General features: G+C 53.0%; 1 protein-coding gene across 2 annotated transcripts in view; it reads left to right on the top strand.

The window, feature by feature from the left end:
* SH3RF3 (SH3 domain containing ring finger 3) overlaps nucleotides 1-24,125 on the top strand; it is a 353,462-nt gene that overhangs the window by 234,714 nt on the left and 94,623 nt on the right. For both annotated transcript variants that reach the window (XM_054678130.2, XM_054678129.2), the window contains one exon: nucleotides 12,986-13,339. In XM_054678130.2, the coding sequence (XP_054534105.1) occupies nucleotides 12,986-13,339 (354 nt within the window). The remainder of the gene's footprint in view (nucleotides 1-12,985; nucleotides 13,340-24,125) is intronic.

The following is a 24,125-nucleotide window of genomic DNA, read 5'->3' as shown; positions in this document are numbered from 1 at the left end:
GCCTGAGGTCAGCTGCTTGAGCATCAGAGGCAGGGAGCAGCCCACACAAGCTCTCAGACCTCAAGGGGTTGGCCAAGCCTAAGCCTCTGTGTCCCAGCCAGCCCTGCCAGGGTGGACTGTGTTACGGCTGCAGACTTATCCTGCAGCCACTGGACTGAGGTAGGACCTGGCACCAGAAACAAAAATAATAAACCCAGGGGGTCAAATTTACACGTCCATAAAGCCTTTTGTATTTAAAAAGAGATGGACGTTTGGTTGAAATTCTGCTCTTCTTCATATTTCTTATTGGTAAATTTGCAACACAATGCATCTGTTCACCTGTTTTTAAATATGTCCCTTTGGGTTAAGTTGGGGTTTTAGTTGTAGCAATTCTTCATACCCTGTTCTTGGATCCAGCTGAGGGATGAGCTGGAATGGAAGTGCTAGCTTTAGGATTGAAAAATCTCAGAATGTAGATTGGATCTGGAAGCTAAGGAACGTGCATAGACCTTGAAAGAGAGGGTCAAGGCTGCAAAGCTGACCGCCTTGCCTAGAATTGCTCCTTTCAACAGAGCTGGGGAGGGAAGGAGGAAGTGACCCAGGCTTCTGGCCTTCTCCCCAGTCCCTGAGGATGGCCTAGCCCCTGTGGATCTCCCTATCCGTTAGAGACGCATATGGAGCATGTACAGGTGACATTGTGTGGCTTCTGCAATTTGCTGGAAGCAGCAGGGAAGGGCAGGCCGTACATGAAGCCAAAAGGACCAAACACCAGGGGGCCGCTATGACTGTTACAAGAAGTTTAAAAAAAAAACAAAACACTGTGGCTGCTTGTGTGGCAAGTGCAGTTATAAACAATAGCTCAGCAGGCGGGCTGTCCCTCAAACAACTTTATTTACAAAAACCAGCATTAGCTGGATCTTGGGCCTTGGTTTGCGGCCCTTGAGTGTGAGTCCTCTGCCCACCTCTCTGGGTTTCTGCTTCCCTTCCGTTTGGGCCTGGCTAATCCCTACCACTTTCTGAGCTCTTAGAGCTTCTCCTAGGGGCAGCCCCAGGATCCTGGCATCTCCCTCAGGTGTCAGTCCAGGTCTGTGTCCCCCTCAGCTGGTGGCTGTCACCTAGAGCTGGAAACAAAACTGCCCAAGGAAGAGGAAACCTTTGCTAGACCTTGCCTGAAACATCATGCTCTTAAAAAATGACTGCATTCTCACAAAACCAAAGACATCAAAGGCTCTTTAGGGCACCTCACGCTTTGTACAAAATCAAAAAAAATCTGTCACTGCCGCAGCTCAGGAGGTCTCCTCATAGGTCGATGGAGACTCCAGCCTAATCTGCTTTTTTGTTTCTAATGACTTTTTCTGATTATAAAAATAATACCTGGCTATTGCTCAAAATAAGAAAATTCAGAAAAGTGTAAAGAAGAAAATTAAAATCACCCATAATCCTACCAGTAAATATGAATATGTGTGTAGAGAAAGAACGAGGTGAAACGTTGTTAGCATATTGTTCTGTTTCTTTTATTCTTTTCTATGTATAAATTTACATATATTTTGGACAAATTTGAGATTGCGCTGTATCAGTATTTCTGCCTGGCTTTTCTCATTAAATTGTGAGAATATTCTAATAACATGATTGCAGTAGCTTCCAAGTGCCTCACCTGTGCAACCTTTTTTCTCAGCGCCATGGCCGGGGGATCCTGTTGTGTCCCTGTGCTGCTGTAGAGCCCTCCGGTCCCCCATCTCAGGGGAGATCCAGGACCTCCCAGGGGCTCAGAAGCTTCAGCACTAGTTGACCCCATCACCCCCACCTTATTTCTGCCCACGTGTCTGCTCCAGCCACTCTGGCCTTCTTGCTTTTCCTCAGACACTCCAGCCAGCTGCTGCCACAGGGCCTTTGCACATGCTGTTCCCACCTGCCCATCACCCTTCCCCAGATGTGATGGGGCCATCTCCCTCCCACATCTCCTCAAGGTCTTGGCTCACAGGTCAGTTTCCCTGTGAAGCCCATCTGGGCCCCCCATTTAACCTGCAGCCCCTCAGCACATCCTCCTCTCATACTTTTTCCTCCATGTACTTCTCACCATTCAACGTCCTCTATGTAATGAAATATTCACTTATTCCTTGTCTGGGTATCTGGGAGAGCAGGGGTTTTGTCTGTATTTATTTCACAGTTCTAAGCAGAGCCCCTGGCCTGCAGTAGGTGCCCAATTCCACCTTCTTCTTCCAAAGCAACAGCCCCAGATGGTTGCGGGGGGGTCTCCTCCCCCGGCCCATCCACCCGCACACGGCCCTTCCTGACTCGTTCCGCTGCTCCCACACTGGCCCAGATTCCCAACCACCCTGGGGCTCCCCACACCAATTCCAGGGACTCCTCGGTCCCTGTTCAGGAGTCGACAGAAGCTTTGTGTCCATCCTGACTCCTGTTCAGCCCTCACAACCTGAACCCCTTTAGACAACTCTTGACCCCTGTGCACACACATGCACACACATTCACCATCCTACGCCTGCCCACGCCTCTCCATGACCTTGAAATACTTAGGTCACTTATGTCCTTTTGGTTGAAATACTTTGTCACTTTCTATGGTTACGTCCTGTCTGTAACCATAGAAACTGAGTTGTCTTCCCCTCTCAGCCAAGCCTTTCTCTAGTAGCACTTTCATTCAATTTTTCACTGATGAGTTAGTTGCAGCATGCCTGTTCTTAAGCTCCTTTGTGAACATGGAACACATCCTAAAGAAAAGTTCTTGCTGTGAAAAAGCTCCACCTGCCACAGATTGCCTGGCAGAGCTCACAACCAGCAGCAGGTACTCAGTGAGTGCTGAGTGAGGCTTGGACTCATGCAAGATCCACCACCCTCCCCAGCCAGGCCCCCCAGGTACTTTCAGCTGCTGACCCTGTGTCTGAAGTGCGATGTGAGTTACAGCTCTGTAGAGGGGTGAGAAGTGCTGAGCAGTGTTTAGAATATACTCAACAAACAGCCACTGCTGCATGCACATGCAAATGCTAGCTGCATTCATTCAAACACCTATGCATGGAATAGGTGTTTATCGAGCATGTACTTTGCCCCCAGCACTAAACATTTGAAGCATCTGTGAAATGAGACCCCTGCAAGAGGATGAAGTAGGCTCTAATCCTCAGAACTCCAAGGATCAGCTGTGACATCTTGATCTGATCACTTTGGCTTTGTTCTCCTAGGGTTGCTCTGGGATGTCAGAGAGAGACTAGAGGAGAGAAGGGGGTATAGAGACGGGAGGGAAGGAGGAAATGCTTGCCACCTGGAGCTTTCTAGGTAATAGAGATTAGTGGTGAGGAGGTAGCAGGTGAGAACATGAGGGCTGCAGTGCGCAGCCACCACGATAGTCTGGCTGATGTCCTGTAAACCACAGCCCAATGCACCATCCCTCCAGCTACACCAGGAGCCCATCACATGCAGCATCATAGGCCCAAGGCCACACAAGCCAGGGTAAGTTCAGGTGCCACTCACCAACCTTGGGATCTGGTTTCCCGTCCCAGACAAGCTGCACATAGAACACAGGTGAGCGCACCTGCAGACACACAGACATCCAGTCCCAGCCCCAGGTGCCTGTGGGTTTTGAGTCAGCTGTGAGGGCCCCTCCTGGTCCTCAGCAAGAGGGGCAAGCGTGGGCCAGGCCCCCCTCCTTGTGCATCAGGTTCACACCCTGTGCAAACAGGAAGAAGAGGGCCTTTTATTTCTACTGGAGGCAATGTCTGTCATCTCCCCTGGGTGCCGACGGCTTTCTGTCTTTGTGGGTGTGACCCACAGTGACACTGCATTTGACATCTTGACCGAGGGCACACCGCCTCAGTGTGTGAGCCTAGAGAAATGGTCTGTGAAGCTACTTCCATACCACATGGACGCATGCCAATATTTATTCTATTCCGTTTCTTAAAAAGGCCGGTCAGGACCCAATCAATGGATCGTTTGAAAACCACTGCTCTAAGCCAGAGAGCTCCAAGGTAGGGTGCATGCCACTCTGTGTGAAGAAGACATGAGAAATTCTACTCAAACTTACTGAAATTTTAACTTGTTAGTTTTAATTTCTATTTTATATATTTTTGGTAATCAAATATATTATTTGGTCCACTAGATAAATACACCAAAAGATACACATTACATATGTATAATGCGAGTGATCATTGGTACATTAGAATATAAATGCAGAAATGCTTCCCTGATGGGGGTGCACTGTCAGAGAACAGGTCAGAGCCCACCTGCCTAGGCTGTGGCTGGGCTGGCCCTGGGAGCTCTTTGGGTGGAGCGGCCATCTGCCTTCTCCTGAATCTGTGCCAGCCACTCCTCTTGCTCCCCTTGTTCCTCCTCACCCACCTAAGATCTGCGATTTCTAAGGCAGAAGCGCCCTGGGAAATTAATCACTTTGGTCCTCAGGTTAAAAATGGCCAGAAATCCGCGTGCAGCACACACCCCACCGGAGGGACTCGCCCAGGATTTAAGTGTCTACCGGAGGTCATGCGGGTCCCCACCTGCTGCCAAGGGTCTGAGGTCTCTTCACTGTCCCAACAGAGAGACTTTCCTTGTGGCTGTTCTTGGAGAAAGTGGAGAATAAGTGATGCCCTTCACACACTTCTTTGCCCATAAACTACCAGTTTATCTCCTTTTAGGTTCATCTTCAGGTAGAATTATCACAGAGTCCTTATCCCAGTCTGAAAACTTCTAATCAGCGGTCCTTCTGCTCACAGGACACCCCTGCTGAGGGGCTAATCAGGCCCTTTTGCTGCTCCTGGTACTTTTATGGACTTGGACACATTCCTAGCAAATGAGTGAAATTTTCTGTTTTCTTATTTAGTCCTGGAATCTTCCTTCTGGCAGGTCTTAACACTGAAATGACAGTGTGATTGCCAGTCCAGGAGGGACACATCACCCAATATCAAGAGGTTAAACTCGAAGCAGGTGGAGCCTCATTTCCCTGTGAGGACTAGGGTGGGACCCAGGGAGGAAGAAGGGTGACATAACTATGACAAAGGTGCAAGTGGGGGTGCGGTCGGCATTTCTGGTTCTGCTGGAGAGACCCATGGACTCTTGGATGAGGAAGGAGGCATTGACAGTTAGCCGCAGGGCAGCTGAAGATTCTTTGGCAGACCTTGGTTTTAAGGGCTGGCTTGTGGGGCCTCACAGGGGTGGTCGCTTCCCGGGCTCCCCACTATGAGATGAGCCTGGCCCAGGGTGTGCAGATTCATGTGCCACATCATAGGGCACTGGCAGAGGGCGGCCCCTGAATTCTCTAGAGGGTCCCGGCATGAATGCCGCTGTGGGCTGTGTGACAGCTGGGGTAGGCGGGCAGGTTCCACAAACTGATCTGCAGCTTGGCCAACTGCCCCCAAGCAGCTAGCACCCAGAGGCGGACAAGGTGGACGGGTGCCACCTGCCTCTCATGGGACCAGCCTGCACCTGACAGGGACAGGGTTTTGTCCAGTCCATAAGAGGGGGCTGAAATGAAAACCATTCGCTCTGACTCCCTCCTCAGATTTTTAAATGTCAACTCTTCCAAAAGCCTTGCCTGTACTCAGGCTTTACGTGCAAAATTAGGCAGCCATTTGTGCAGTGCAGGTCTGCACCTGCGTTTTAAACTTCAGTTATCCGAATAGTCACCTCAGCTTGCCAGCCCATTGGGCAGCCTGACAGCAGCCTGACCTGTATGCTTCAGCCATTACAGGACGGGGACCAGGGCTAGAATGCAAACACCAAGAGGACAGGATGGGAAAGGCACATCTGCCATGTGCTGGAGGGATGCAGGTCACCCACAGGCTTGGGGAGGGGTGCGGGTCACCCACGGGCTCGGGCCCTCACTCTGGCAGGGCCGGCGGCCTCACACAGGTCTCCAGCACACTCCTGCAGTGCTCTAGTGTTGCTCAGCCTCTGTCAAACTGTAACTTCAAGGAGGGAATCTCCTCCAGGGTAGAAACCTCTCCCATAGCAGGTGCGTGGCCACGGCTTGTGGCCGGGCAGGGATCATCAGTCCAGAGTGCTGGCACCAGTGTTTTACAGATGCCTAGGGTTCGATGTCCCCAGGAAATAAGAGTTTGGCATTGTCCACAGGTCTCTGAGGCCACTACTTCTGTGAATAAAGGGAAGGGAACAGAACGGCCACCCACCCTTGGTAACTATAGCTGGCATCTGTCCCGTATGAGAATTTGCCTGACCCACTTTTCATGTCATTTTTAACCTCCTAAAAAAATGGTCTTCTTTTTTTTTTTTTAATTAAGACAGGGTCTTACTCTGTCACCCAGGCTGAAGTGCAGTGGCGTGACCTCTCAGGCTCAAGTGATCCTCCCACCTCAGCCTCCTGAGTAGCCAGGAGCACAGGCGCATGCCACCACGCCCAGCTAATTTTTATTTTTTACAGAGACTGGGTCTCACTATGTTAACCCAGGCTGGTCTCGAACTCCTGGACTCAAGCAGTCAGCCTGCCTCGGCCTCCCAAAGTGTTGAGTTTACAAACATGAGCCACTGTGCCTAGCCCAAAAAGGCCTGATTTTTAAATACCCACATTTGAATCTCTAAAATGTACCCAACCCATTCCAATAGTCAAGGGCATAGGTATACCTCAGTGAATATATTCTTTTTTTTACATCAAGATGTAGCAAGAGGGGAAGGGCCTCCTCGTACTCTGCAGCGACGAGGGGATGGCAGCAGATTCAATGAGACATCTCAGAAAAGGGGTGAGCAGTGGCAATGTTGCTGCTTGTTCACTGTGTAACTTGGAACAGGTCACTTAACCTCTCTGAGCCTCAGTTTCCTCATCTGTAAAATGGCCACATTGCTGTCACCTCGTGGTGGATATAAGGGTCTGATGGGCACATGTGGGGATGAAGGTAAAGTCGGCTTGGCCAGGGGTGGTCACCAGGCCCCTTGCTGCTGCTTCTTTTTTTTTTTTTTTTTTGGAGACAGAGTCTCGCACTGTTGCCCAGGCTGAGTGCAGTGGCGTGATCTTGGCTCACTGCAAGCTCAAGCTCCACCTCCTGGGTTCACACCAGCCGTTCTCCTGCCTCAGCCTCCAGAGTAGCTGGGACTACAGGCGCCTGCCACCACGCCCGGCTAATTTTTTTTTTCAGTAGAGATGGGGTTTCACCGTGTTAGCCAGGATGGTCTCGATCTCCTGACCTTGTGATCCGCCCACCTCAGCCTCCCAAAGTGCTGAGATTACAGGCATCAGCCACCACGCACGGCCCCCTAGCTTCTTACTAGCTTAGTCACTGGCAAAGAGTCCCCGGCTTTGGAAGCCTTTCTCCTTAAAGGCTCTTGGAATGTTCCACACACAACTCTTCAGGATGAGGGGTGCCTATGAGGAGGGCGAAGGAACCAGTGTCAAAGGGAATCCTTCCCTCTCTACCGCCCCTGCTTAGTCTCCTGAAGAATGACGTGTTTTACAACTGGCAAGTGTTGATCGAAGCCCAGCCCAGCCCTGCCATCTTGCCTGCCCGTCTCAGTGAGGGGAAGCTCCTGAGATGTCTCCCAACAAAAGCTTCAGGCAGGCAAAGGCCATTCTTCATCTGCTCCTGAGTTTTTGAAGCTTTAAGGCCAGCAACCAGCCTTGGTGGCCTCTGCCGCACTCAGCCATGAGAGTGGGAGCTTCAGGGGAAGGCGAATGCCCCACAGGAGTCTCTGGAACATGTGAGTCTGGTCCATGGAGGGTTCTCAGGGAGGATGCTGCCATTGGGAAGCCGAGCTTGCAAACAGTGTTCTAGAAGCTTGCTACAACAATGGCATCTGCAAAGAACAGCAGCGTCATCTCTTGGGAGCTGGCAGAAAGCAGAAACTTGGCAACAGCCCACACCTATTGAGCCGGAGTTGGCCTCTGTGAAGGATCCCCAGGTCGTTCAGTGCACACTGAAATAGAAACTCTTTAGAGCAGGTCTTTGAGCAGAGCCCAGGACACGGTAGGTGCTCAGTCCGTTTTGTTTTCCGAATGGTGCATCCATGAAAAGAGTCATGTGTTGCCTTCTTGTTAAACTGTGAGCACTTGCCCTCCTGCTTGCACCCTTGGCTTCCTGGATTTCCACCAAGATGTGGGTTTCAGGACACGTTCCCTCCCTTGTATCACGCTCCCAAGCCCTGTCGCTCAGTGCTGAGGTTGCTCTTCCTCCACTCTGGGTCAGTGCAGGGGCCCAGGGGGACACAACTACTTTGCGCTGTTTTTCTTTTGAAGCTGGGCACCTCCCACACCACTGCTCTTCTTTTCATGTTACAGCTGCTGTCCTCCCTCATGACTGGCTTGCCAATCTTACTCCTTTTTTAAGAAAACAAAAAACAAAAAACCTGCATACATTCAGTTTAAAGTCTCCTCAATCAGACCCAGGGATTTGGGGTGACTATACTCTGGCGCTGTCGTGGACCCAGCGCTGAAATTCCCGGGCTGGCCGCACCTCCCCACCGGAGTCAGGAGACCCATGGCTCCAGGAGCTGCGGGGAGAGAGTCTTCTCTATTCAACCCAGCCCCACCCTCGGACGCAGCCACAAGGCTAAAGAGCACTCTAAACCAAGAGTCCATTCTGTAGAACTGTTTAAAGGATGGATGGAAGAAACTCTTCAGTTTTTCTTACCTTTCTAGACAGTTCTGTGGTTGGAAAGTGGTTGTGGAAGAAAATCACATCTAACCTAAGAAAGCTGGGGAGACAAAGTGTTGGGAGGGGCTTTGCTGAGCCAGCAGGCAGCCACTCGAGGTCACAGAGACCATAGGGTGGTAAGCGGGGTCCCCTGTGGGATGGTGAGCCCTGGCCCAACCTTTACTGTCCCATGGACAAGACTGCACCATCCCCTTGAGCTAATCTCCCACCCCATCCAGTTTCATGTTCCCAAGAGCATCGGACTAGGGGGTGGCCCCTGCAGAGGGGCCCCAGAACAGGGGCAGGCTCTGGGAAGGGCACACACCTGCCCAGGTACCAGGAGCAGTCCTCATGATGAATGGATAAAGTTACCAAGATGTTTAAAATATTGATGTTATCATTTTGTTTTCATTTTGTATGGAAGTTGAAAATGTGTTCTCTTTCCATTAAAAAACATGAAAAGTTTAGTTATTGGGTTCATTGGTTATGTGTGTGCACATCTATGTAAGAGGGGGGCGTCCACCTGATGAACAAACAAGGTGACCCCACATGCAGATAGAGCCATTGGAGTCCTTTCCTTTCCAGATGGCACCTTGGTGGGAAGGGCTGCACCCTCAGGCCGAATCCACACCACACGGGAGGGCAGAGCCACCTGGCTTCCCTGCAGCATGGAGGCCTGTGCGCGAGACGAGTCTGCACCAACTTGCAGAGTGAGGAGCTGGGAAAGTGCGGCTGCTCCTAATGGGTGCACGGGAGCCGCCGTCCCGCACAGGCACTGGCAGGCGAGGGCATCCTGTGACCGTGGGCCCACAAGGATGTGTGTGGCCGGTGAGGGGCCTTCTGATTGGGATGGCACCGGTGCCAAATCCAGGCCCAGCTTTATGACGTGACTAATTGGAGCTTGTTGTGAAGACAATGAAAACTTCCCCAGATGGAGAGTTTTGCCCCAGGATCAAGTCACAGATCTGTAGCAGTGCCTGGGACTCCTCAGGCCAGTGCGTGCGCTACTCGCATGCCTGTGTGAGTATGGCAAGCCTGGTCCCCAGTGGTGGGTGGAAAATGACTCCTCAGTCCCATGTGTGTAGAGATGCATCTGCCTGTTGAGGCCCTTCGGGTTAGTCCATTCTGGACTTTCAGAACGAAGACTGACAGGGCAGGAGGAAAGGGGGTCCATGGAGAAGCCCCTTGGCTCAGAAGCAGAGATGAGTCAACAGGATACATCCTAACCCCTCCTCTTCCTGGGAGACCCCTCGGCAGCGGTTCGCCTGCCTGGCTGCTGCAGGGATGGTGGGGATGCTGACGCTTTGGATGAGGCATTGAGGACTTTCTTTGAGGCAGGAGTTCTTACTTCTCCTGCCGTCTGTTGAAGCTGCCTATCTTGGTGGAAGCTTTTCGCCTTCACTTTCAGCACCGGCCTTTGGCTGGGGTTGCTAAGGCATGAGGGATGCATGCTGTCTCCCCACCCTCACTCTCTGACTCCGCCGTGAAGGGGGCACAGTGCGGTCACTTGTGAGCAACCTCTCGGGGACACGTGCTGGTGGCTGCCCAGTGCTCAGTGACCTATGGCACTGCTGAGGGGCCAGGCACTGTGCTCCTGGCTGCTGTGTCTCCTGATGAGAATAGGGAGCCTGGAAATCCATGCTGACATTCAGATCAGGGCCCCATCTCTTCTGGACGTGCATACAACAACCTGTTGGTGCCTGGATTTCCTGATTTTGAAAACAGTTTTCAGTACCAACTCAAAAGGGTCACAGGAGGACTAAGTGAAACACTCCAGGCCTGTTCCTTTGGGGAGAAGGGAATCATTTGAACCCAGCCTCAGCATTATTGCTGCCATGATTGCTGTGTAATGATGTCCCAAGTGCAGGCGCGTGGCAGGTGTGTTTAGAACGTGCTCCGATGCCAGTGAGTGAGATGAATGGAGGACTGCGCTCACTGTGCCCTGCTGCTGTGTCTTCCTCTATACCCTGTCAAGTGGGCAGAGAACACTGGGGTCCAGAAAGCTGGCTCCCAGGTATTTGGAGAGCCCCACGGAGGGCTGTGGGAGGGAACAGGCACTGGTTTGTTCTCTGAGTAGCACTTAGGAGGAAGCAAATGAATACAGCCATAAAATAGAGCAAAACAGCTGAGCCTGGTTGGAGGAAACATTTCAAAGGAAATAATCCTAGATTTAGATCACACATGTTGGAGCCCGGAGTGAGGTTTTTCATAACCTCCCTCTGAAAGGCAGATATTCATAGTGGAAATGCTGACAGCCATGTGCCTGGGCCGGGTCTGAAGGCAGCTGGAACCTGCAGCCACCCTGCTCCTGTGATCTGCTCGGCCTGCACGGAGCAGCCCTGTGATGGGGCCACCCTTTATCATGCCACTTAAACTCAGCAGGGCTTCTGGGGTTTTTTTGTTTGTTTGTTTTTTTAACTCATCAAGGTGCTACCAGCTGCAAATGCTAGTTCTGTATCTGGCTGAGACCTGGTGTTTCCCTTCACTGATTGACAGCATTGAGGGGAATCTCCTAGACCAGGCTGACGTCAGACTCGACTCCTGGTAGGTGTGGGGGACAGGCCCCTCCTGGCACCTGCTGGCCTCACATGCAAGGGCTTAGCCTATATCCTTAGCCTATGCCAAGTTTACACCCATGGCTGGCCACAGAGCGGGCGTGACTCTGCCCCAGGTAGCCTGCACTTCCGTAGCGGCTCACGTGGTCCTTCACTTGCCTGCTGTGGTTCCCACCTTTGTGGATTTCACTGACTCACTGCCTCTCTCCTCTTCCTTTCTGAATCCTGTAAGTCCTTCCTGACCACTGCTGAGTCCCGTTTTTCCCATGAAGGCTTCAAAATGCCCCCCGGTGGCCTACCTGCAGTTTTCGGAAAGCCCTTTGGCCACTGGCCTAGGTGCCTCTGTGGTGCCCTACAGCACAGAGCCCAGTCGTGCTGCTGCAGAGACCCTGTAGGCCCCAAACCCAAAACAGTACCCTGGCAGACAGAATGTGCCAGCCCTGCACACAACCACCCCACCCTGCTCAGTTTCCGCTTGGTGAGGAGAAAACTCAGAGACAGCTCCCGCTTCCTCCTGCCCTGAGCTCTGTGCTCCTCCAGGGAGGTCTGCCCAGAGGGCAGCTGGCATTTACTCAGTTTTTTCTGCTACTTCTGGAAAGGTGAGGGAGAAAGAGTGGAAACTCACAGGCATTTACCCAGCCTGATGGCATTTGCTTAACCCAGCTTGTAGCAATCATCCCATGATGATTCTAGTATCATATTTTCTTCCCAGCCACCTCTGTGTACACAGTAAAGAGTTCCCTCTGCTTTATTCTTTCAAATCACTGTGAGCTCCCCATATAGGTATGCACTTAGGCTGAGCCAAGTACAGCCTAAGAAGGAAGGGGCTCCATTGGGCATCCAAGTGGGAAACTTCCTCCAGGTATAGGATCAGGGGACACTGTCACTCACAGATGGTGAATTGACCTAACTGAGGCCCTGAGCACCAGCCCGGGGAGCCTTTTCTCACAGCTGGTACCTCCCCAGGCTGTGTAATTCACGGACCTTCCCCCAGTGGGTGTGCCTGGGCTGCCCCTCCCAGCCCCTCCAGGTGATGCCGCAGCCCTGAGAGGAAGGATGTGGCTTAGCCGGCCAGGAGGGTTTATTCCCCGGTTGCTCATGGACTTGAACCTTCATGCCACCTTTCCTGATAACCACCACCCAGGATCAGACTTTCGTCAAACTCTTCACTGCACACAACGCCTGCTATCTTGTAGAACAGTGGGAGATGTGGGAAGGAGTCGTGTCCTGAGACCTCGCCAAATCACTCAAGATGACAGATTATTGACACCTCCTGGGGTATGCTCAGGCCAGCTTCTGGGGCTTGACAGCCTGAGTGGAGGCGGTTACTGAAAAGAGCTTCCATGGTTTATGCTGACCAGAGCAGACTCCCCTGCCACAGCCGGTCACCAGCCATTAGAAAGTGCATTCCAGTCACATGCTTTGAAATCTCCTCCGGGGACCTGCAGTGCTCAGGGCAGGCTGGGAACCTGCTGTCATGGAGCATGCAGGGCCAGCCCACGTCTTCTGATGTGGGGCTTCCTTCCCATCTTGTCCCTAGTCCCTCACTGTCTGCAAGGCTGCACCGTGCATCCCAGAAATGGCCAGCAGTTGAAAAGATTGGGGCGACAAGGTAGTGGCCCTTGGAAAACTCTTCTTTCTCTATGAGTCCCCTCTCTCCATCATGGCTCCTGGGGTTTTTGAGCTGCTCCCAAAACCTTTTCAATAAAACCTATGCCACCCCACCAGCCTCTTCTGTGTTTTCCCTGCAGTCTGACGGATTTGAACGCATTGCCAGTTTGTGAATGGAAATGTGGCCTGGAGAGTGCAGAGGGCTGGTGTGGCATGTGACCATGATTTAATGAAGCCTCCCCTCTCCCCTTTCTCACTCAGCTCAATGACTCCGCCAAGCAGCTCATTGAGATGGACAAGCCATGCCCAGCCGCTGCATCCAGCTGCAATGCCTCCCTGCCCTCTGACTCCGGCGCTGTGGCCAGCATGGCCCCAAGTCCCACTTTAAGCAGCTCAGGGGCGGTCAGTGCCTTTCAGCGGCGTGTGGATGGCAAGAAGAACACCAAGAAACGCCACTCCTTCACCGCGCTCAGTGTGACGCACAGATCCTCCCAGGCTGCCAGCCACAGGCATTCCATGGAAATTAGTGCTCCAGTGTTGATCAGCTCCAGCGATCCCCGAGCCGCGGCCAGGATTGGAGACCTTGCTCATCTGTCGTGCGCTGCTCCCACCCAGGTAACATCCCGCGGGCCAGGGCAGGCATCCCTGGGTTCTCTGGGGTTCTATCCTCAGCTCCGTGTTCAGTGTCCCCCGTTCCTCAACTAGCATGGAGGCCGCCCCAGAACTGCCTTTTGGGGTTGAGTGGGGTTTGCCCCTTGCTACCTGGCACTGGGGCCCCCCTAGAAGCGTGGAGAATGGTGAGTGTGCCCTCCCTGGTTCAGAAGATGGCCTCGTGATGTGTGAGCTGATTCTCAGTGGTCCAGGGAATGTCTGAGTAACACCCACCCGCCTCATGACAAGGTTTTTCCCATGTCAGTTGGCTTCCGGATGTCTGATTATGTCCTGGCAGAGTCTTGGCTTAGTGCTAGCATATTTTTACCATCTCTGCAATGTTTGCTAATTTCCCTTTCAAGAGAAAGAAGGAGCCAGAGCTCAGAATCAGAATCAACTACATTGTTGAGTACTTTCGTTACTGTTGTTTCTACAGATACCTTCTATTTCTAGACTCCATTTCCACTAGTTTTTTTTGTAAATTGAAGTAACCAAAGCAAAGTATTTAAAGGCTGGGCACAGTGGCTCATGCCTGTAATCCTGGGGCTTTGGGAGGCCGAGGCGGGAGGATTGCTTGAGGCCAAGAGTTCAAGATCAGCTTGGGCAAGACCCTGTCTCTACAAGCAACCAATCAGTCAATCAATAAAATAAAATAAAATGATTTAAAAATTTTTTAAATAATGAACAATATTTAGTAAGTACTTGCCTGTAGCTCTGACAAGACCCCTCACAGTGGCATGCACAGGGCAGGAGTTGGGCAAGTTTCCCCTTTATGAATGCAGAGACTGCAGCGGGAGATGGAAGGGGCTTTCCCAGTGCCCGGCAGGGTGACCCTGCAGCCACACTCCTGTGCCATTGTTGTCTGACCTTCTGCAGGACTGTGGCAGATGTCCATGGGTGAGCCCAAGGTGCCCACACAATGATGCCCACTCCATTTCTCCCGGCGCTGCAGCCTTCCACCCAGCGGCCCACCCGCCACCACGTTCCACATTCCCTCCAGAGTCCCTCTGGCTGCCCTGGATAGGCCTCAGAGCAAGGGCGCTGATCTGCGGGGAATCCTGGGGCAGACACCAATAAGCAACTGGATGGGAAGAACTGTCTTATTCAAAATCACAACGAACTCAGACAACTTTACACACAGAATTGTCTTAAAAATTGCTGAGCTTCTGGAGAAGGGCCATGTAATCTAGATGTGCCACATCAGCCTAGAAATGCCCCCTACACACACTTGCACACATGCACGCACACACACACATATTACATGGACACTTGAGCACATGCACGCCCGCACATATGCACTCCCACGCACATGTGCACTCACATACACATGGCACACACATATACCTGCACACCCACACATGTGCACTTACATACACCGCCATCCACATGCACACCTACACATATACACATGCACACACATATACACATATACACCTGTGCACACATATGTACTTATATGCACCCCTTCCACATGCACACACATATGCATGTGCACACGCATGCGTACAGGTGCATTTACACACACACCCCTCCAGGTGCACACCTGCACATACACATGCACACACACGTACGTATACACATACACACCTGTGCACACATGCACACACTTGTGAACTTATATGCGTCCCTTCCACATATACACCCACACATACACCCGTGCACACATGTAGACATTTATACATGCGCGCACACACATTGGTGGATACACACTCACCTGCATGCATATGTGTGCACACACACAAACGCTGGCTCTCATCGGCGGCTGAGGCTGAGGTCTGGAATGGGTGCTGTAGTGTCTGGAGCTGTAACCGTGCAGTCATCTGCCCCCATGGTTACCCCACTGCCTGGAAGCTCCCACAGCCTGTGCCTGGGAGCCATATTCCCCAAAGAACAGCCATTGGGGCTGCTAGTGCATTTTCTGTAAGGGGAAAAGCATAACCTTGGTCCCAACCCTAACTCCACTCCTGACCTGGGCTAAATTCTTCTTGAGCACCTCCTATTTGGAAATTCCTGGGAGGGGCATGGTGACTCAGTGGCGGACCAGCGTGGCTGTGCTCCCTGTGTGTGTGCACATCTGGGGGGTAAAGCCACAAGCAGTGGCTCTTGGAATAGTCTTGCTTATTCTTGCTCAAACATCCTTGACACCGGGCAGGTTGTCATGGTGGTGCTAAGACTTGGGGGAGCTCACTCTGTTTGTCACCAATGACAAAGTGTGATAACTTTGGCCCAGAGCTGGGGTCCCTCCTTGGCAACCTGAGCAGCTGTTGGCAATGTGAACAGTCGAAAGTTGTGTTGTGAAACAAATTTGGCTCAAAGGGAAGTTGCAGCAGGTTTGAGGGGTACCCCTAAGAAGAGGACTGAGGAGCAGCGGCCTGGCCCTTGTGGACCACTTGGGTAGGTCGTTTGTCTCCTTCCTCCTAGAAGAGCAAAGGCCACTCTCACTGTAGTCAGGGACCCCCATCAACCAGAGGGAGGGCCCTTCTTCCTGATCACCAGCCAGAGATGGCCCTGGAACTGCCAGGCCAGTGCCTATCCTGACAAGTATCTGGCCTGTGTCCTGTAATTTGTGAGTAATATGTCCAAAGCTGCCCTCGGTGTTCCTTGGAGTTCTAAAAAAGGAGCCCACAGGGCCCATGACTTTGCAAAGCTGCTGCTGTGTCCCAAGAGGGCCAGGGGCATCTTCTCTGCCACTTTCCCACAGGCCCCTGAGATGTGGGCTCAGCACACACAGGTACAGGATCCGGTTTCCTCTCCTTCCTGCATCCTCACCTGCACCAGCCTCTCATGTTGCCATGGCCTCCGTGTTAAAACAAGCAGAGGGAACCTTTCTAAGCTCTCTGCAGTCTGATGTCTATTGGGGCAGGAAGGGAACAGATGTTTCTATTAATTTGCATACTACCTGGCTCCACAGGGATTATATTAGGGATTGATGGGACTGGGATCCTGGATCCATTTTCCAGCAGTTCGACTTGAAGCGAAAGTCATGGCCAGGCTACTGACTTTAGTTTGGGTCACCTCAAAGGGCAAGAGGTCAAATAAAGCAGTTGCCGCCTGTCTCCCTGTCCTGATTTAATCGAGCTGCCGGGAGACAGAAGGGGCACCTGGTGCAGGTGTGAGCTGTGCGTGCTGCCCCTGCGGGCTCCAGTGTGCTGCTATGGTCTGGATGTGCCCAGAGACCAAGCCCTCCCGGTCTGCCCCTGCTCTGCACTGCCTTCCTGGTTCCTACCACCTTGCTGGCCATGTGCGTCTGACCAGGAAGTGCCTGGCCTGAGGACTGGCCCATGGCAGCCAAGGCGAGCCAGACTCAGGTCCTGCTGTGACCACAGTGCTGCAGGGATTCTCTTCCCCACCATGCTGGCCACAGCCCAGGAGAGGGAGCCCAGGCCCAGGATTCTGTGGTCAGTGGGTGGCACTTCGGCTTTGATCATCGGCCTGGAGAAATTTAGCATTGCTGTGTCATGGGCTTATCCACAAACAGAGGCCCCTCACGTGCCAGCACTGCCATCGTGGGAAACGTGGAGTGGACAGAGCAGGAAGGCCCGCAGCCCCAGGCTCCTCAGTGCCTACAGCATGGGGCAGTGCTGGCCCCAGCAAGGGCCACTGCAGCAGCCAGTCCCCTGCCTCTCACAGTCCCCTCGGGACCCAGTGTGTCCATTCAGGCTGTGATAAAGAACATCTTGACTGACAGGATGAATTCTTGGCACCTGGAGACTGGGGCTGTAGGGGAAGACAGGATGGTGAAGTGTACAAGGCTGGTCATCTGGACCAGGACTTCTGGGCCATGGGGGGCAGAGGATTACAGATCGTGGGTTGTGTGTCCCAGTGCATTTACTTTTGGGGTGAGCATGGTATCGTCCCCGACAGTTATTGAATCCTCATTGAACATTGCACTGGGTTCTGTAGAAAGGTCCAAACAGCAGGCGTCTGCCCTGGAAAAGCAGCTGGCTGGAGTGGAGATGGGCTGCTTGCTGGGCACTGTGCTGTCCAACGCATCGACTGCAGTTGATCCACAGTCAGGGTGGGTGGGGGATGTGGATGAGGAAGCCCCTTAGCTGGCTGAATTAAGGGCCTCTCGCTGTAATGGACTGGTTTTGCTCTTTCTTTGGTGTTGTCTTAAAATAGAAAGGAAGCGTGCGTCTGTGGTTTCTATAGAAATGAGTCTGAGGCACAGGGGACACTTCCCTGCTTCTCAGAGTGCCCGAGCACCATGAAGCCTGGGAGCACAGCCTGAGAGCCGCGCGCTGTCCGAGGCTGGCCTCCTCCCCACAGCTGTCAGGGGTGCGTCTGTAGTTTGCCTGTCCCCATCTCTCCTTCGGCTTCTTCTGCTGATCTCACCTCCTCTGTCCTGGCTTGCATCACTTCTCAGCTTCCCCGACTGCGTGGCCCACCTCACCCCACAGTGAGCCAATTGTTCATTGTTTCCACTTCAGAGATGAGGAAGCCGAGGCCCCGGGGGTAGTGGTGACACCTCAGGGCTGTACTTCCGTGCCAGCCCTCCCTGGCCTTCCAGGGCCCCACTCTTGTCAGGACATGGTTATCACTTAACTTTCCAGTTTACTCCGTAAAATGCACAGGGCTGACCTCAGGCCAAAGGAGACACGCAGGAGAATGCCAGCAGGTCCCTGCGGTGCTCCATAAAGTGCCCCTGCTTTGCTTTTCTTTTAGGCTGAGGCCAGGCTCAATGCAGGGTGCTGGGGTGGAGGTGCAGGCTCCCTCTCTCTAGCTGTGTCACCCCAGGAGAGTTGCTGAACCTCTTGGAGCCCTGCAGTTAAGAGCCAGCCTCCAGAGCCAGACGGCCAGGTTGAGCACTTATCCTTGCACCTGCAACCTTGGGTAAGCTGCCTGACCTCTTCCCAAAAACTCCCCTACCTGTCTGTGAAATGGAGCCAAGCTGTGCGCCCCCACCATGGCCACTGTGAGGGTGGAGTGAGGGCGTGCGTGCGGGCTGCCCTCCTTGGTAGGTGTACCTTGAGTGTTGGCTGTGGTGGCTCTTTCTGCTGCTCAGGGAATCAGGGAATGAATCACTAGTCCAAGACACCAGGCACCAGACACATCATCTCTAGTCACTGCTTTCTGCTCCAGGAGCCCATCTCTGGCTTGGTGCTGTGCTGGGTCCTGGAGGTTTTGGAAAGCTGCTGGTGGGTAAGAAGTGGGTGTGGCCGAGACCACTGCAGGATGGGAAGGAGGGGAAGTAAAGGAAGGAGAAGAAAAAGTGTCAGAGACTGACACCCACACAGCCTGAAATATCCACTGTCAAGCTCTTTGCAGGAAAGGGCTTTAGGCTGAGGCTTTGTTGATGAGAATGCTGAAAAGGAAGAGCTGTGAAACCGAGGAGAGAGCTGAGAGCTGTGTAAGGTGAGCTCGAGGCCCGGCGGGGAGTGGGGCGCCGATGCAGAACAGGCCAGCGCCTGGCCTCTGAGTAGCCATGTGGGAAATGCTACAAGTTGGAGACTGGGAGTCTCAGCAGCCACTCCGCAGGGGCAGGGACAGGAGACAGAAAGATGGGGGAGTGGGGCCTAGATGGAAGTTTTGCTGGGCCTAGGCTGGCCACAAGCACAGTCAAGGTTGCCAAGGAGCTGCTGGGGCTGGCCACTGGGCACCTCCCAGAGGCTGCCACGGGCACACAGGGCCTGCGCAGGTGGGGTGTGGCCCAGGCTGGCGGCCAAGCAGAGCTGACCCCTCTCCCACTGGGTGCCCCCTCCCAGCACCTTTGCAGAAGGCCCAGTCTCATTCTTCTCTCATTGACCTACTGCTTCCTCTTTCCCATGGATGTGCTCGACTCTCTGCAGTCCGATCTTGCCCACCACCCCGGCTGCTGAAGCTGACCCAGCCACAGTTACCAATGCCCTGTCCAGCATCCTCCTTCCTCATCCACCATCTTGACCTCTTGGCAGCACTTGACGCTGTGGACAGCACCCCTTCCTGAACCTGTCCCCTTTGATCCGTGACTCTTCTTTCCAGTGGAGCCCTGTCCTGGCCCCTCCTGCCAGACCCTCTTTCTAGCCCCTACATCTACACAAATACCCCCCACCTTCTCTTCCCATCCTGGGCATACTCACCCATGGGGGTTCAACCTCTCCAGAACCCCAGCCAACGTCCCTAAACTCTGCCTGCCAGTACCTCTTTTAAACTACAGATTCTCTTCTCCAACTACCTGCTGGCTTCCTGGAGAGACGCCTCAACTTCAGCGCATGCCAGGAGCAACCGATGACACCCCTCTTTCCGCAAACCTGCTTCCCCTTCTGTATTCCATCTGTTCCTCAAGGAGTCACCACTGTCCTTAGGTGCCCTGAGCTAACACTCTTCGTCTTCACTAATACCCTTCGTCTTCCCCAACACTGACTCCCTGCCCCTGAGTTCCCTCCTGAGTCCCTTGGAAGGTTCTGGGGAGCCTTCAGACTGGCCCTTGGTTGCCTCTCCAGCTCCCGGCAGCATTGTCCACTCCCGTGAGCCTGTGCAGATCTGCTCCCTGCGCACCACGCTGCTCTGGCCCTGGTCCGTTTCTCCCCTAAACTGCCGTAGCTAATCCCTTCCCACCTGCCCATGTCCCTTTTGCTGCCCCTCAGCATGCATTCTACCTACCAGGCAACACACAGACACATACCTGTGCAGAAGGCTCCTACCCGCCCTTCCAGGCCATCTGACATGTTCACCTCTCTTCACAGCTTTCTATGGCCCCATGTCACCTTTCCACCACCAAATCAATTCCCCCACTGTCTCTTTGCCTACAGGACTTCCCATGTGCCCATGATGGAACATTATTTGTGTGTATGGCCATCCCCCCTTCCTCCCTGGGCTTTTAGGTCCTTGAAGGCAGGGCTAGGTGCCAGTGGCCCACAGGTGGGGCTCTCACACGCTAGCTTCCTTGTTGGGTGGGCCACAAGACAGCACCAGCAGCATTCCTCACTGGATGGTCTTGTACATAAAGCAGCATGGTACCTGAGAGGCTGTGTGGCCTTCCCCAACTCCCGCAGGCCCGGCTGCACATCGATGGCTGGGGAGAGGACACAGCTGCGGGGCTCTGGCTGAAGGTGTCCAGGGCGTGCAGCCGGCTGAGCCTCAGATGGCCCGTCCTGCTCATGTTTGCACCCCTAGGGATTCTTCCTCTGCGACTGGGAGAGGTCAGAGGCTCAGCTGGTGCTCTGGGCATAATGGAGTATCATTCACATGTCAGTGCTCTGCTGGGGGAGGGAGGATAATCAGAGGAGAGGGAAAGAGGCCATTCAGGCCAACTCCACTATGACACATTTGCTTTTGAGGTTATTGGATCAAATCGGGAAATGATTGCTTACATTTTAGAAAAATTTCCTCATAAACCAAGTATGAAGTCAAGCAGGTGCCCGAGGACCCTAAATGGGCAGTCAGCTCTGGAGTGCCCGGGTCCATCACTGAGAGCAGTTACATCACGTAATAAGCAGCCCACGTTCTCGGAGGCACCAAGCTGCGAATGCTTGCTTCTCACTCATACTATGAGTCACCGGTAGAAGAGGGCTTGGCTCTACCATCCTCACCTGGGACACCAGCAAACACCAGGCTGAGACTAGCCACTGCTTGTTTTGGTAAATGAAAGCTTTGCTGGAACAGGGTCACACACGCCCATTTGTATATCATCTGCAGCTGTTTTTAGGCCATAACAGAGACATTGAGGCGTTCTGACAGAGATCGTAAGACCCACACAGCCTGAAATGTTTATTACTGAGCCCATTACAGAAAATGCCTTCTGACTCCTGGTGTAGAATGTCTCCAGGACCATAGCAGGGGCAGAAATGAAGCAACCAGTGCAGAGGCTACATGGAAGCCTCTGCTCATGCGCATTTCAGTGGTCGAAGCCAATCTTACAGCCCCGCCCTGTTGAGGGGGTGGGCACATGGAGTCCAGCGGGGCCTTGAGGAGAACCGTCCCCAGGTGCCACTTCCCTGCAACTCAGCAAGTTTGCATTTCTGAGCACAGAAGTTGGGAAGCTGCAAAGGAAGAGACGACACCTTTCCAAAGTAAGGCTAGTGTGGCTCTGACGGCTATGCTTGCACTGCCGTGTGCAAGCATATACCCACTAATACTGCCCATGAGTGTCCTGCCTCTGGGCAGGGGCTCTTGCTGGGTCCAGAGTGTGGTCAGATGCAGGCTGACTCGCCGTCCAGCCAGGACCAGCACCTTCATTGGCCCTTGCCAGCTTCTCTGTTCTGGAGAGCACCATGGCTTACAAATTACCTCCAAATAAGCAACCCTTGGAAATTAGGAACATACCCTTTAAAATCAATGGAAGGGGAAGTGTTTGAAATTCAGCAGGGAGAACATCAAAAGACAGCATTTCTCAAGTCTCTTCGTGTCTGAGAAGTAAATGAGGAGAGTTCCTTATGGAAGCTTCTGGGCAACTTTAAAATGCATCACCACCTGCTATTTGTCTCTTTGCAGCTTCCTGTGTTGGCTGGGTCTTATCTCTGCCACAGGACAGACAGACAGATGCTTCAAGCAGGAGGAAGTGCTGGGGAAAAGCTGAAGGAGCTGAAGCAGGACCTTCCTGCCTCAGGCCTGGCAGCCCCCAGACTTACTGCTTATAAGCTGTGCAACCTCCGGCTCCAGCTCCAGCTCTCAACTGCAGAGTACAAGCTGCCTGCATAGCAGAGCACCTGGGCTTATTTTTAGCATTTTCAGAAAGTTATAAATTTAATTACATGCCTTATAGGGAGGCAAAACAAAAAGTACCAAGTGAGCCTGGGATGAATAAAAAAAAATTGCATTGTGAGAATCTTATACAAGAAAACTTTCTTCTACAAATCTGGAAATAGCTGTACCTCCATGACTTACCAATCCTGGCCTTTAAGTGGGGACAGAGGACACCGTGGCTGCCTGTGACCTGGCGTCCTGATGATTTTTGTCGATTGCAAAGCTTACCAATCACAGTGCAGGGTGCTGGCAGTGTTCCTTTTGCTGCTATGACGAGCTAGGAACCAGATCCACGGGTTTCTGCCTGTGCCTCCAGGCCATCCTTGGGCAGAGTCAGGAAAGATCCTTGGGTCTTCTTGGCATTTGGAGAGCATCCGGGAGCTCTGGGTGGGCACTTGCTGGCTAGCAGCATAGAAGAGTCACTCCCTTGTCCTAGCAGCTGTTGAAGCCACATCCTGCAGGGATCCACAGAGGGTTGTTCATGAATGCCCACCGGTAGGCCCCATGGGACCCACCAGGAGACTAGCACACAGTCCATGCCTCAGAGGGTGGAAAGGAGGAAGGGCCTCGATCAGTACAGGTAAAGCAGGAGGAAACCAGGCCACTGAGGTCGGTGTCCTCAGGGCTGTAATGTGAAGACCCATGATGGCCCTGGACGGGAGGACTGTGAGGAGCTAAGAACCTTCTCCACCCAGATCTCCTGACTGCCTCGCCCTCCCTCTGCCAGAGCTCATCTGCCCTCCCACTCCAGGCTAAACCACCTACCTCCCCACAGGTGTTATCTGGATGCAGTGTGGGTTTGGGAGGCGAGAAAAACGGGGTCCCACACGCGCTTACGCCCAGGCCGGGTTCGCTCTCAGGACCTCGTCCCCCCATTCGCTGTCCCCTCTACCAGCCCGTGAGCTTCGCTGCGGCAAGAGAGTGCTTTCCCTCTCTGTACAGGCAGTGCCTCGCACTGGCACTCTCAGACAGAAGGATGGATAGACGGACACACTGAATTAGAGCTGAACAAAAGGATTTTTCAAAGTCCACCCCTCCTGCAGCCACCGCCTGTAAAGGAGGCACTTTCTGTTTGAAGGCAGAATGGATGCACAGTTGGATGTGGATGAATATTGTGCCTTTTATGCAAAGCTGGATGGAGAAGCCTCTGGCCTGATGGGTGCACACAGGGAGGGGGGTCGAGGGCCTTCCTACCGTCAGAGGCAACAGGCGAGTGAGAGCTGTGAGGAAGGCCATGAGCGGAGGCCATCCACGGCTCTTCCTGATAGAAGAAAGGCTCCAGGGCAAGATAGGTTGCTTCTTAGCTGAGGCTTGGGAAGCCCCGGGTAGGTGAGAAAGGGGTCCTATAACTTCCTTAACAGAACTCCCCTTTCCTTGTTGACGTTTTGAGATTTTCATTCACCAAACTGGAGTCGGGTTGTGGATGTTCTCCTCCCACATTCCACTGTTTTGATCCATTCGCCTTAGTAATATTGTGGGAATTCCTTGTTAAGCTTTTGATCACAACTTTCACTTTTTGGTTCCAGTTATTGGCCCAGTAAGACAAAGGCAGAAAGGGGAAGAGGTTCATCTTCTCATCATAGACACCTAGAGCAGGGGCAGCAAACTTTCTAAAGGAAGCAGCCAGATAGTAAATAATCTAGACTTTGCAGCCAGGTAGTATCTGCCGCAGTGACTCAGCTCCACCCTGCAGTATCAGAGCAGCTGGAGACAGCAGTGGATGGTGGGCATGGCTGGCTGCCAATAAAACTTTATTCACAAAAGCAGAACACTGGGCCAGATCCAACCTGTGGGTGAGAATTAAACATCCAGCAGCAAATTTCGAACTCCTACAGGGGCAGGTGGCTTGTGGGCAGCAGTGGAGGGGAGTTTTGGCCTCCATCTTCAGCGGCGAGCAAGCAGTTCCCCTCACCAGCTGAGAGTGCTGAAGTTATGTGGGCAGAAGGCATGGCTGCTGCCTCTCCCAGGACAGACCCCCTCACTGGGGCTCCCCGGCCACTGCCTTCCCCGAGAGGGAGATCGAGAGGCACGCGGGGCCTCTGGCTGCACAAGCTGCTTGCTCCTCTTTGCAGAACCAAGCAGAAGA

This window comes from Pan troglodytes, chromosome 12 (genome assembly GCF_028858775.2).
Source record: "Pan troglodytes isolate AG18354 chromosome 12, NHGRI_mPanTro3-v2.0_pri, whole genome shotgun sequence".
In the NCBI taxonomy this organism is placed as follows: Eukaryota; Metazoa; Chordata; class Mammalia; order Primates; family Hominidae; genus Pan; species Pan troglodytes.
This window is presented reverse-complemented; position numbering and strand designations above follow the sequence as displayed.